The sequence below is a fragment of the Aegilops tauschii genome, chromosome 7, assembly GCF_002575655.3.
Source record: "Aegilops tauschii subsp. strangulata cultivar AL8/78 chromosome 7, Aet v6.0, whole genome shotgun sequence".
NCBI classification, from domain to species: Eukaryota; Viridiplantae; Streptophyta; class Magnoliopsida; order Poales; family Poaceae; genus Aegilops; species Aegilops tauschii.
The window spans coordinates 627,519,794-627,532,333 of record NC_053041.3 but is presented as its reverse complement, the minus strand read 5'-3'; the positions used below and the strand labels follow the sequence as shown (position 1 = coordinate 627,532,333).

At 47.3% G+C, this 12,540-nt stretch overlaps 1 protein-coding gene and 1 non-coding gene across 2 annotated transcripts; both read left to right on the top strand.

Moving 5' to 3' along the window:
* Positions 1-248: 248 nt before the first annotated feature.
* LOC109732829 (uncharacterized) lies at positions 249-12,110 on the top strand. Its single transcript, XR_012189887.1, has 6 exons — positions 249-3,926; positions 4,479-4,637; positions 4,723-4,924; positions 5,001-5,308; positions 8,677-9,602; positions 9,711-12,110. It is a non-coding gene; the product is annotated as an uncharacterized protein (transcript).
* Positions 1,963-2,532, top strand: LOC141027544 (pentatricopeptide repeat-containing protein At4g15720-like). The gene has a single exon (XM_073504612.1). It carries the CDS (start codon positions 1,963-1,965, stop codon positions 2,530-2,532), a length of 570 nt encoding a protein of 189 aa, XP_073360713.1.
* Positions 12,111-12,540: the final 430 nt, after the last annotated feature.

The window sequence follows — 12,540 nt, the reverse complement described above, 5'->3', positions numbered from 1 at the left end:
GTACTTCTCAATTAATGATCTTGTCGCTCCTGTCTCGCTTAATGCGTGACATAGGGCACCCCTTAAGCTTAACGAGTGAGGTTAACTAGCCGAACAACTAGTTTATCCAGCAGGCCACGTCCAGCCCACGTCGTTCTCTCCACCTCTTTCAGCCCATTCAGCTAAGCAGCTGGCCGACGCAAAAGCCCACCCGGCTGCCGCTGCAAATCTCCCAATCGTTCGAGGGCATCTCATCCAGACTCGTTCCCCTCAAAAAAAAAATTTCCAGACTCGTTTCTCAAAAGAAAAAAAAAAATCTCATCCAGACTCCGCCGCTTTTCTTGAGCTCGACGAGGAGAGGAGGTTGCGGAGACCAGAAGAGTGCGGCAGTGGGGGGTTCCGTCTCACCCGCCGCCACCAGCTGTCCGGCGCGCGCCGGTCCGTCGAAGAAGGGAGCTCCTCGCGCGACATGGCCCGAGCTGTGTCAGTGCGCCCAAATCCTCTGCTTCGGTTCCAAGGTGCGTGCCACACCACACCGTTGGATCTCTCCGTCGACAGCGCTGGGCGATTCTCGGCGCCTCCACACCCCCTTAGGTAAAGGACTGGGTCCCTGCAGACCGGGTTTTGGCTTGTTCAAAGCTTGATCTTTTAGCTCCGTTCTGTTTCCATGCTTGCCTAGCTCGCTTCGTGCAATTTGCTGCTGCGACTTGCTAATCAAATTAGTCCATCAAAATTTTATTAATTTGCAGGCTGATAATAAAATTTGTTAGAAATACTATTAGGATAGTCGGCTTTCTGATGCTGACTGCTGAGAGAATAAATGTGTCTTCAACTGCAGTGAGTTTCTTTGATGGCACCGTGGTGATTTGGGAATTCAGGTTTCATATTTAGCTTAGTAATATGCTTAAAGTTCATGTTGGGTCGATAGTAGCTCTACTTAGAGACATCAATAAATGGTGGTGAAAGTTTTCTCTCTCTTTTTCGATGGAGATTGCTAGAAGTCATTAACGAGAAAATTTGATAACTGTGTTAGTTTGTATCAGGTAGTAGGAGGCAACTGATCCCATGATTTAGTGATTAATAATGAGGTGACTGCAATGTCATTCTCTAATGATTTTTGCTCAGCAGATCTGAAACTGTGGGAATTATTCCATTTCCCCCCTAATCCCTACCATGGTTGTGAACTGGAGTTAGAACGAGGAGTGGCTACATTCTTATCTCACTAACAAACAACAGATAGTGTTCGATTGATCAGTAACCACTCTATGTTGTTTGATAAAAGCCACATAAGTCAAAAGGGAGGTTTATTTCCTAGAAAAAATTGGATTGTTATGCCATGTGTAAAGATGGGTGAACGGCAGTCTTGTTTGCAACTTTTCCACATTCTTTCTTTCAACTGATTAAGATCCTTAATTTTGCCGGTGGTCATTTATGCAGTTTTACTTTCAAGTATGGAATTGTACTCTGATGTAAGAGACTGCAACCTTTGCAAGTTTACCGCCAAACTATGCCGAATAAACCCACTTCTTGCACATTAATAGTCAACTGAAACCTTGGACCCTCTTAGCTCGGATTATAGGACAGCCTGTATATTTACCTGCAGATTTGTATTGATTGTTCAGTAGTTCTTCTGAATTACTTTCTTTTTGTGGGTTGCAGGCTGAGGTTCTAGCTGCGCCAAATTCTACATTCATATATGGTATTAATAAGAGGTATTAGTGGTGGGCTGATCCCTTGAGAGAATGTAAGGCAATAACCTTCGAATAACAATCTGCTCCCATGGCGGGGACATCAACCGCAGCCACGGTCACACCGCTGTTTATCCACCTACTGCGTGGCGCCAGCAACCACTCGTCCGTAGCCGCCACCCACAGGACGCTCCTCAAGGTCGGCACCGCCTCCGCTGTCTCTTCTTGAAACCACATCATCGCTTCTTACTGCCGATGCAGCGCTACCGCCCACGCCCATGACATGTTCGATGGAATGGCCGAGCGGGACGTGGTCTCCTGGACAGCTCTCATGTCCGGGTACTCTGGCGCCGGCCGACCCCGCCTCCGCCTGGCTGTTTCCCTCTTCCATGATATGTGTCACAGAGGTGTGCCACCAAATGCCTTCACCTTCTCGACTGCCGTCAGCGCGCGCGCACGCCTTGCTGATGCTGGACTTGGCCGGAAAGTGCATGCCCGTGCTGAGGTTGAACGCTACGCGTCTGACACTGTCGTTGCCACCGTGCTCATCGACATGTATGGCAAGGCTGGAAATGTGAAGAGTGCACGTGCAGTGTTTGATGGTATGGCTGCTCTGGCGAGGAATGTGGTGTCACGGGGCTCGATGCTGTCTGTATATGCACAGAATGTGCTTGGGTGTGAGGCCATCCAATTTTTTGCCGAGTTCAGAACTGAAAGCAATTTCATGGCGCCCAACTACTTCATGCAGTCAAGTGTTGTGAATGCGTGTGCAGGCATTGGGCGGCTTGGGGTTGGCAAGTCTGCACGGAACAGTCCTTTGGTTTGGGCATGGATGCAATGGCTTGGTTGTTGTGGCTTTGTTTGAGATGTACTCCAAATGTGGACTCTATGAGTACGCAAGAAAGGTGTTCGACAGGATTCAGCAGCCATCAGTTTTCGAATAGGTATATTCCACAAGAAAGTCAAAGGACAATATCAAGATATTGGAGCGCACAACAAATCTTGACATGTTTCCGAAGGGAGTCAGCGGCAAGATTTTGTTGAACATACTCTCTATAGGCATGGACATATCAAATTTACAGACTATGAGTCTGACTGAGTCCAACAAATCATTTGAATTCTTTCTAGAAGATACCAACTCATCTTACAAAAACCCAGAAGGTTAAAGTGGTGGACTGTAAGGAACTGGGATTGTCTCTGGCTTTTGGCACTTCATAATTCATACCCTGGTACAGTGTCCAACATGAGTATCTCATTGTTCTTTAAGAGTATTTCAGTTGAGTTGCAAATCTTATGATAGGTAGGGACAATCTCTTTAAATTATTCATGCAATCATGCGGGAACTTACATTCATTTTACCAGTTCTGTTGTTTGCCATCCCTGGTGCTATGTAACTTTTGATCTTGCTCTGTTGAATCGTAGCTATGGCTTAATGACCTGGTTTGATCTTTATGCCAGTTATAGGAAAAATCCCAAGTGGGCGTGTTGAAATGCCCGTGATTGTGAAAATCTCCATTTTGGTAAGGTTTAGACTGAGGAATGTTTTTTACTTTTTTTTTGACAATGACATTGTCGTTTTTAAGCTTGCTTTACTGCTAAGTACATTGCATAAAGATGCATGTGGATGAACAAGGACTCAAAACCCTATACTTTGCAAGTATTGGATTTTGTTCATCAGGGATCTCATTCTGTGATTCGTTGTCTTGTGGGAATATTGGATTTTGTTTTCCTTGGGCTTAATTACACAATTTGTACACACATAATCTTGATCGAATATTAGCTTTGTTGTCGATCTGAAAGAATAACGCTTGTGGTTTGCTGGCAGGGTTCAGAAGGTGACCACCAAAATATCTGAGAAAGTGGCAGGCTGGCAGCTGGAATACTCTTACTTGTCTTTTGTGTAGTGCAGTGCAGAACTGCATATAGGTCATTGGTTGCTTAGTTGTTTAACAAAGAGTTAGGTGGATCATGGATTGTCTTGTGAAATTTTTACTTGCATTGCTTGGTCTGAGCCGGACTGAAGATGTTCTTCTTATCTATGTTTGAAGTGGCAAATCTGATGAAGATTCATTCAAGAGAAGCCATGTATGATCCACCTGCAAACCTGGAAGATAAATTACTTCCATATCGTGAGGAACAAAGTTAGCTTCTCTGAAATCAGTCTCTGGAAGCAAATGCCTTGACTTAGAAATTTGGAGCTATGGCCCATGTGTAGGCAAGGGCAGTGATCCCTTCTATTACTTGAGGGGTGTAGCAGAGGTATTTCTGTAGGCTCTAGCTAAGTTCACCGTCAGTTAGTTTGCTTGCTGTTAGAATAACAGATGCATGCCTGGTCTGTCAGGTGTTGCACGTAGTCAGGTTCAGAGTTGTGCTGCATGCACAGACTCACCGTTTTTGTTTTGCTTTGATCTTTTCTCCCGATCAGTTAGGCGCACGAAACGCAGCCGTGGGATGGCGCGGCACAAGTGGATCGTGGGAAGATGATCGGGAGTTAGTTAGCCCAGTTGTTAGCCTCTGTAATAGCCATACTTTCAGAGAGAGGAATAACAGAAAAACGCTGTCGAGTTCGATGGCACAAAACATACCAGTGTCTTCTTCCTCTCGTTGGTTCATCTCTCTCTCGCTCGTTTCCTCCTCTCGATCGATTCGGCAACAACAATTTCTACTTTTTCTGTCTTAAAAATAAAACAATGAAAAAAATACTGCTCCTTCAGTACCAGTAAATTTTAGACAACACGTTTATAACAGTGTCACCAGCCTGAATGTTTGTTACTTCAAATATTTTGAATTTAGTTGCCCTCTTGAATGCAGACTATTGAAGCTCGTCTTCTGAAGTTGTGATTGACTAGAACCAGGGGAAAGCCAAGGACTTTCTTTTTGCTTGCATTGCTTGGATTGAGTGGGAGTGAAGTTGTCTTTCTTTTTGTATCTGAATTCTGAAATGACAAACCTAATGAAGATCCTTCAGAGGTATGGTTCTCTTTGACTGTTCGGTCTTTGAACTTTGCTTTTCCCGTCTCCTAAATATTCATGTCTCAGTCCTGTTTCTTGGTAGGCGCTTTGGTTGTGCCTTTTCTCGCACTGAACCGGGCCATCGATGGAGCAGTCAAAGAAGCAATGCCACAGTAGCAAAAATAAGAAAAGAAGGCATTCTGACAGTGTGCGTGCATGATCCAGTAGGATGTGTTTAATAGTAGCCACTATAACTTGCCATTGTTCAAACGATTGCAAACATCTGTTGTAAGATTCCAGTGGAGGTAAGATTTTGATGTATCAGCAGTGTGATATATATAAAACAAAGTCTAATGTTTCGTGTCTCACATGTGAATTCAGGTAAACCAGCCAAGATGCACAACAAACAATATCAACTGCTGCTGGCTGCTCCGCACACAGGTGCGAAAACAAACTTAACCCTTTGCCGAAAACAATCCTCAGTACGGTTGCGCGGCGTACTTTTTCTCTCTCTCGGAAACACAAAAGCTTTGTACCTTGTTGTATTGAATAGGTAGGAGCAAACTTAATTACACAACCAAGCGGCGTACTATCGGTCCTAAATCCTCGTTCGTGAGCACATTCCCAGTGGAGCTCCAAAATCTGCAGCTTAACATTCAGATGGCCCCTTCCATTGAAGTTAATTCAAGGTTTGTCAGTATCTATCACAAATAATGTCTCATCTTCAACGCTCTCTCGTAGGTTTCAGATAGAGCTTTTTTTCCCTAACTGGTTTCCGGTGGAGCTAGTGCCGGTCATATCCATCATATTACAGTCCATAATCAAGTTGCCGTTAGAAAACAATAGGAGTACATAGTACACATGGACACTTGGTGCTGTCCAACTTCCGATGTCTTACCTTAAAGCCTCATTAAAAACCCCGACTCCCGATGGATGCCATCAACTTGCACACATAGAATATGGAAGGACCAAGTAAAGGAATCCGTAGGATCGAGGTCCCTATTTGAAATGAAGTAAAGTCACCTATCATGTGTAGATGTCCCCCGTTTATAATTCCTATACTACTTGTATGCCAACTTGGTTAACGGGTTTTGGACTGGAATACGATGGATCACATGCACATGTGCCAACCAGATCGAAACCCATGAGAGCGGTGGAGGAAAAAAGATGCAGTACACACCTGCTGGAGAAAGAAAAAATCTCTCTAGAGTTACATGTAAAAACAACCAGATCGGAACCCATGAGAGCGTTGGAGGAAAAAAGATGCCGTACACACCTGTTGGAGAAAGAATCTCTCTAGAATTTACATGTAAAATCAAACGTTACTGTGTAAATGACAAAAAATAAAAATAAAGAGCAGGCCACTCAACTTATTACTTGGAACAGAAGAATCGGAACTGGCTGGTTTGTTTTAAGTGATATATATGGATATGCATACACCCCATCCTCCAATTCTTCTTGTACTTCTCCTGAGCCCTCCCTCCTGGACCTTTCAATTTTTGTTGTGGTTCTGTGTTATATATAGCTTAAGCTTTGCTATCATCAGTTGAATCTAGCTCAGTCATAGGCCTGCATTCATGCATGAAGCTCGCTATAGTACACCAAATATATGTCTAAAAATTACTTGGAAATTGTTGAAACTTGTCTAAAAATTACTCGAGGGAGGAGGGAGGACACAATCAAAGAGAAAGAAAAAGAAAAAGAAATGGTCGTATCTTCAACGCTCTCATGGGCGCCTCATGGGTTTCAGCTGGAGCTAGTCTGCTAGTGCATCTCATATGCATTGTATTCGCCTCCCAACAGCCTACATAGTACATATGCACACTCGATGCATCAGTAGTTTTCATTTAAAAACCCAACTTCCGATGGACCCATTAATGGATCTTTTTTTCCTCCGATGATTGAGCGTGCTGCAATCAAATTGCACGCCATATAATATGGAAGACCAAGTAAACAGATCCAAGTCCCTTTTAGAAATGAAAGTAAACCCATCTGTCATCTGTACTACTTGTCCCCCGTTCATCGTTTTTGTAGGTCAACTTGGTCACGGGATTCCCACTGGAATACAATGGACCACATGTGTACATGTGAACCAGAGAGATCCTTTGTTTGAGACCATGAGAGCGTTGAAGATAGATGCATACTGGTAGAACCAGGGATCCTAGCGGACCTGCTCCGTAGATTGTAGGGGAAGGATGGAGTAGGGCGAGGCGATGAGCGGGCGCGCCGGCGGCTGGGCGCCGTCGCGTGGGAGGAGGATGGCGGCGGCTAGGGTTAGAGGCGGCTAGGGTTCCGGCTCCTCTGGGAGCCGGGCAATAGAGATAATATTCTTCTTATTGCTTGATTCCAAAAAGAGTCTTACAGCCTATATTTATAACCTAGATAACTTGCATAAGAATTAACCTAAGATAATTTGTGGGCCAAGCCCCTAACTACTGCCCTGTGGGCCTAGCTAAACCGGCCATAACACTTCTCCCCGCCTGCACAAACAGCTCGTCCTCGAGCTGTAAGGTGGGGAAGCGCTTGCGGAACTCCTCGAGGCGATCAACCAGCGTCAAGCACCTTCTCGACAGCTGGGGCGGCCAGGTCGGCGGCGACGGCGTCCTCCGGAATGTAGTCTGCAACCTCCAGGTAGAAGAGTCACGGGCAGGCGTGGCCGGGCGTGTAGGGCTCGTCGCAGTTGAAGCACAACCCTTGGCGGCGACGCTCGAGTATCTCGGCTGAGGTGAGCCGGCGGAACGGGCGCGCCGCGGTCGCGGCGAGGGGTGCCGCAGAAGCCTGCGCAGGCCGACCCGGCGCGGAATCCGACCCGGGTAGCGACCCAGCGGTCCGGGACGGTGATTCCTGCTGGATGGCCACCGCGCGACGCTCGAACGCGTGGGCGTAGTACATGGCCGACTGGAGATCCTGGGGTCCCCGAAGCTCCACGTCCATGCGGATGTGATCCGGAAGTCCACCGACAAAGAGGTCGGCCCGCTGCTGCGCCGTCACACCCGACGCATGGCATGCCAGGGCCTGAAAACAGTCGGCGTAGTCCTGCACCATGGAGGTGAAGGGAAGGCGGCCGAGCTCCGCCAGGCGGCTCCCGCGAACCGAAGGCCCAAAGCGAAGGAGGCAGAGCTCGCGGAAGCGCTCCCAAGGGGGCATGCTGCCCTCGTCCTGCTCAAGGGCGTAGTACCAGGTCTGGGCTGCGCCGCGGAGGTGATAAGAGGCAAGCCAGGTCCGCTCCGAAGCGAGTGTGCGCTGCCCGCGGAAGAACTGGTCGCACTGGTTGAGCCAGTTGAGGGGATCCTCCGTGCCGTCATAAGTGGCGGAGTCGATCTTGGCGAACCGCGGCGGTGTCTAGGTCGGAGCGCCGTGTCGAGCTGGCTCGGAGGTGCGGAGCAGCGAGGCGGGTGGTGCCTGGTCGGAGTACTCCGGATAGGGACCCGCGGAGCCAGATGGCCCGCTGAACTGCGGAAACGGGGTCGGCTGCTCCGGAGCCGTGGTGTAGACCGGTGAAGGCGAAGACGCAGCCGCCCACGCTAGAAGTGGGGCGAGGCGATACCAAATTGGTAGAACCAGGGATCCTACCGGACCTGCTCCGTTGGTTGTAGGGGAAGGATGGAGTAGGGCGAGGCGATGAGCGGGCGCGCCGGCGGCTGGGCGCCGTCGCGTGGGAGGAGGATGGCGGCGGCGGCTAGGGTTAGAGGCGGCTAGGGTTCCGGCTCCTCTGAGAGCCGGGCAATAGAGATAATATTTTTCTTATTGCTTGATTCCAAAAAGAGTCTTACAGCCTATATTTATAACCTAGATAACTTGCATAAGAATTAACCTAAGATAACTTGTGGGCCAAGCCCCTAACTACTGCCCTGTGGGCCTAGCTAAACCGGCCATAACACATACGGTGTTGAACAACACTTCATGGCACGTGAGCTGTCTAGGTTGTTCGGTTTAATGTTGCTCAAATCGCAATCACTCCATACATAACGTACAAAGTGAAAAATTGCACAGTAATGTAGTAATAAGTTTCACATTCTTACGACCAACTAATCAAGGTATTGAATGGTTTTCTCAGAGGCGATGAGCCAGCCAGGCGAATAAGAAACCCAAGCCGGCACCTTGCGGCTGCCCCTCCTGCCGTCGCCAGGGCTTGCCGTCAGGCTAAGCCTGCGTGGCGCCGGGCGGGGAGGTCCGTATCTAGGAGGCCTGCTGTGGAGGCCTTGGAGAGTTGTTGTGGGATAGCGAAGGTGATGTATGCTCGAGCGGCCGCTGTCGTCAGGCAGTGCACGCCAATCGCATTGGTGAAGTCAGTGGTCGCCGGAGGGATCCAGCGTGGAGATCTTCATTGATGTAATTTTATCTTTTCCAGGAGTGTTTGTACTTGCTGGTTTGGTTAATACTCCCTCCGTTCGGAAATACTTGTCATCAAAATGAATAAAAGGGGATGTATCTAGATGTATTTTAGTTCTAGATACACCCCTTTTTGTCCATTTTGATGACAAGTTTTTTCGGACGGAGGGAGTAGATCTGAGTGTGTGTGTTTTTTTGAAAAAGAAAGTACAACACACTTGTTTTGGTGGGATAAAAAAATACCAAAGTGTAAGTTGATTTAATTTTCTTATGTCTAACTTGATTCAGAAAAAAAAACTCGCACTTTCACCTAGTAGCACTTGTTACTGAACTGACTTAGGCATAGGAAAAATCTCAAACGGTTTCTGATTAAGAGAAGTGATATAGAAAGAAAAAAAAAAGATAGCAGACAGCTGTTGGAGAATCTTATAAGAATCACTTTAATAACAAAGATACTCGGGCAGAGACTACCCAACTTGTTACTCGGAACGCAATAACCGGATCTGGGTGGTTTGTTTTTGGTTATATAAGCACATATGCATACCCTCGGATCCTCCCATTCTTCTTGTACCACACTCCTGAGCTCTCCCTCCTACCTGCGCTTCTGTGTTGCAGCTTTCCTTCTATCAGCCGGATCTAGCTCTCTAACAGGTATGCATTTATTCATTGGCGGGTGAACTATACTATTTCTTCAAGCAGTATATACTGTGACATATTCCAATATGTATGTATGTATTTATATTAATTTCTTGCTTGCAGGTTGTCGTATGATCAATGGGTGAAACTGGAGCACCGATGCCATCTTGGATGGAACTGTGGAATGAGTGGGAGATCCAAGCTGTTGTTGTTGCCAGCTTCAGTCTGCAGGTTATCCTCTTCTTCTTCGCAGGGATCCGCCGCTACAGCACCTCGTCTGTTCTCAAGGCCCTCCTCTGGCTGGTGTATCTGTCTGCCGATGTCGTTGCAACGTACGCCCTGGGGAACATGTCCTCGTCGTTGACGAAAAAATCGTCCGGCGAGCACCAGCTGGTGGCGTTCTGGGCGCCATTCCTCCTGCTGCACCTTGGTGGCCAGGATACCATCACCGCTTACGCCCTGGAGGACAATGAACTCTGGCGGCGCCATCTGTTAAATATGTTTCTGCAGGTCGCCGGCACCGCGTATGTGCTCTACAAGTACATCATTGCAGGCGGGGCGACCTTTATCCCCGCCGCTATGTTGGTTTTGGCCTATCAAGTACGGCGAGAGGATATGGGCACTGAAGTGTGCAAGCAAGGGTTCCAAAGGGCCAAGTGGCTCTGTTCTCTTTGCCGGAAAGAAGAAAGAAAGTTCTGTTATCTTTGCCGGAAAGAAGAAAGAAAGCTCTGTCCTCTTTGCCATAAAGAAAAAAAAATAAGCCGTGTCGTGAAGTACATATTTTTTTGTTTTATTACCATGCCTGGGCAAGACACGGAAACGAACCTTGGAGATTTTGAAGGGCCCATGCAATCAGTTGATGAAACAATAGTAGATTGCTTCACCAAACACAAACAGTTTGGAATTTATGCATTTATTGTGATGACAGCACATGCGTTGCGCTATGCACTTGTCAAGCCTTTAATCATTGACAGGAATGAGGCATTCATAGATTGGAGTGGTACCACAATTGGACTACTAAATGGCCATGCGGAAGAATATCCACGGGAGCTGTACAAGGCAATACTGAGGAGCTGTACAAGGCAATAGAGGTGGAGCTCGCCCTTATGTACGACATGTTGTACACCAAGGCACGAGTGATCCACACATGGTATGGCTACTGCATCCGTGCTATTTCCCTTGTGTCTTGCTTCACTGCTCTTGTGTTCTTCACAAAAGACAAAAGAGATGGTTACAGCACACCCGATATTGTAATCACTTTTGGTCTTCTGGGCGGAGCTTGCGCACTAGAGGTTGCATCTGTTTTCAAGGCGATTGGATCGACCTGGACATATGCCACCTTGAAAGGGTACGGATGGAAGTGGCTGGCCAATGCGATTCTGTTTGCACGTTACCATCTCGTCGTCGTCAAGGATGGAAGGTGGTCCAATTCTGTTGGGCAGTATAAATTCATATCCTTCTGTGCCAGGGATGAGACCGAGCTCAGGGGAAGAATAGCCAAATGGATTAGGCTTCGGGAATTGTGGAACAAAGCTCACTACACCAAACATGCCAAGCTTTCACCTGTCGTCAAGGAGTTTGTATGGGACTTGCTCAGAGGTGCAAAGTCTGATATGGTACAAATTGAAGATGTGGCCATCCGGAATGGGTACTGGGCTCTTAGGTTAACGGGCTTCCAAGAGCTCAATTGGAGCCTGAGTTTTGAATTTCAGAAGAGCGTGCTTATTTGGCATTTAGCAACAAGCACCTTCCTCAATGTCCCTGCCGTTAAATCTCTACTGGCCAAAGAGGATAAGGAAACGGCTAAAGCAGTCAATACTCTCTCCGAGTACATGATGTACCTCCTCATCGAGCACCCTGATATTCTGCCCATGAAAGCAGCTGTCCGAAACCTGTTTCGCCTAACCTCCACCTCTTATGCTGAGGATTTTTCTGGAGATAATGTGGGTACGCCTCACCAGATAATTATGGATTACATGAAACGACGTGTTGGGTATATACGAGAACTATATGATGATTTGACGCAAGACAGATGGGATGCTTACCCGGGCGAAGCTGTGCTGGTGAAAGCATGCAGCCTTTCTCACACAATGGTGGACATGGAGTTGGGGCTCAAACATAAGCTGGTAATACTCGGAACAGTGTGGGTGGAGATGTTGTGCTACGCAGCAACCAATGCAACTGGGGGATTCCACGCCAGGCAGCTGAGCAATGGTGGCGAGTTTCTCACCCACATCCTGCTCCTCACCAAATATTGTGCTGCTATGCCCAACATAGCAAATCGGTATGTCCGAGCAGCTGATGAAACTGTGGAGTATAGTCCTGGCGACCTCGAGATAATGGTGGACGGCAGGACCAGCACGAACAACAACTCCTACTACTAACAATCTGCAGTTCATTTTTGCTATCGTGTTGAATTTGTAAGTCCATTTCCATTCCAGTTTTATTGCGGTTGGTGAAATACCAACTTTTGCCCTTTTCGAAGTCCCACCAGAATTATATGTATGCTAAATTCGGATGTCACAACTCACAAGCTGTGCCATATGTAAAGTACGACTCTAATGCTTATTGGTTTCATACTAGATCCATGTAGTGATGTAAACCAGTCGTACAAAGGTGCATTAATAATACATAATTATCTGGTTTTGGCCAAACCTTGGGCTGCTTGTTGGTTCCTACAGGATCTCATATCTGGATTCAACCATTGATGTCGATGAGAAACGACACCTATGAGATCACGGGAATCCCTACTACGGTTGCGGGGGCGCGGGGTTGTGAGAAGAGCAGGATCAACAGTCAACATAAGGATCGTTTACCCAGGTTCGGGCCACGAGGATGCGTAATACCATAGTCCTGATTTGGTGGCTGTATTTCAGAGAGTTCTTGAGCTCTCGAACTAGCTATGGTGGCTGCGTAGTTCAAAAGAGCCGAATCCCTCTCCAGTACGCCATGG

Bases quoted from the DNA above. Each gene is read 5' to 3' on its own strand.
- LOC141027544 (XM_073504612.1), top strand. From the start codon at position 1,963: ATGGCCGAGCGGGACGTGGTCTCCTGGACAGCTCTCATGTCCGGGTAC.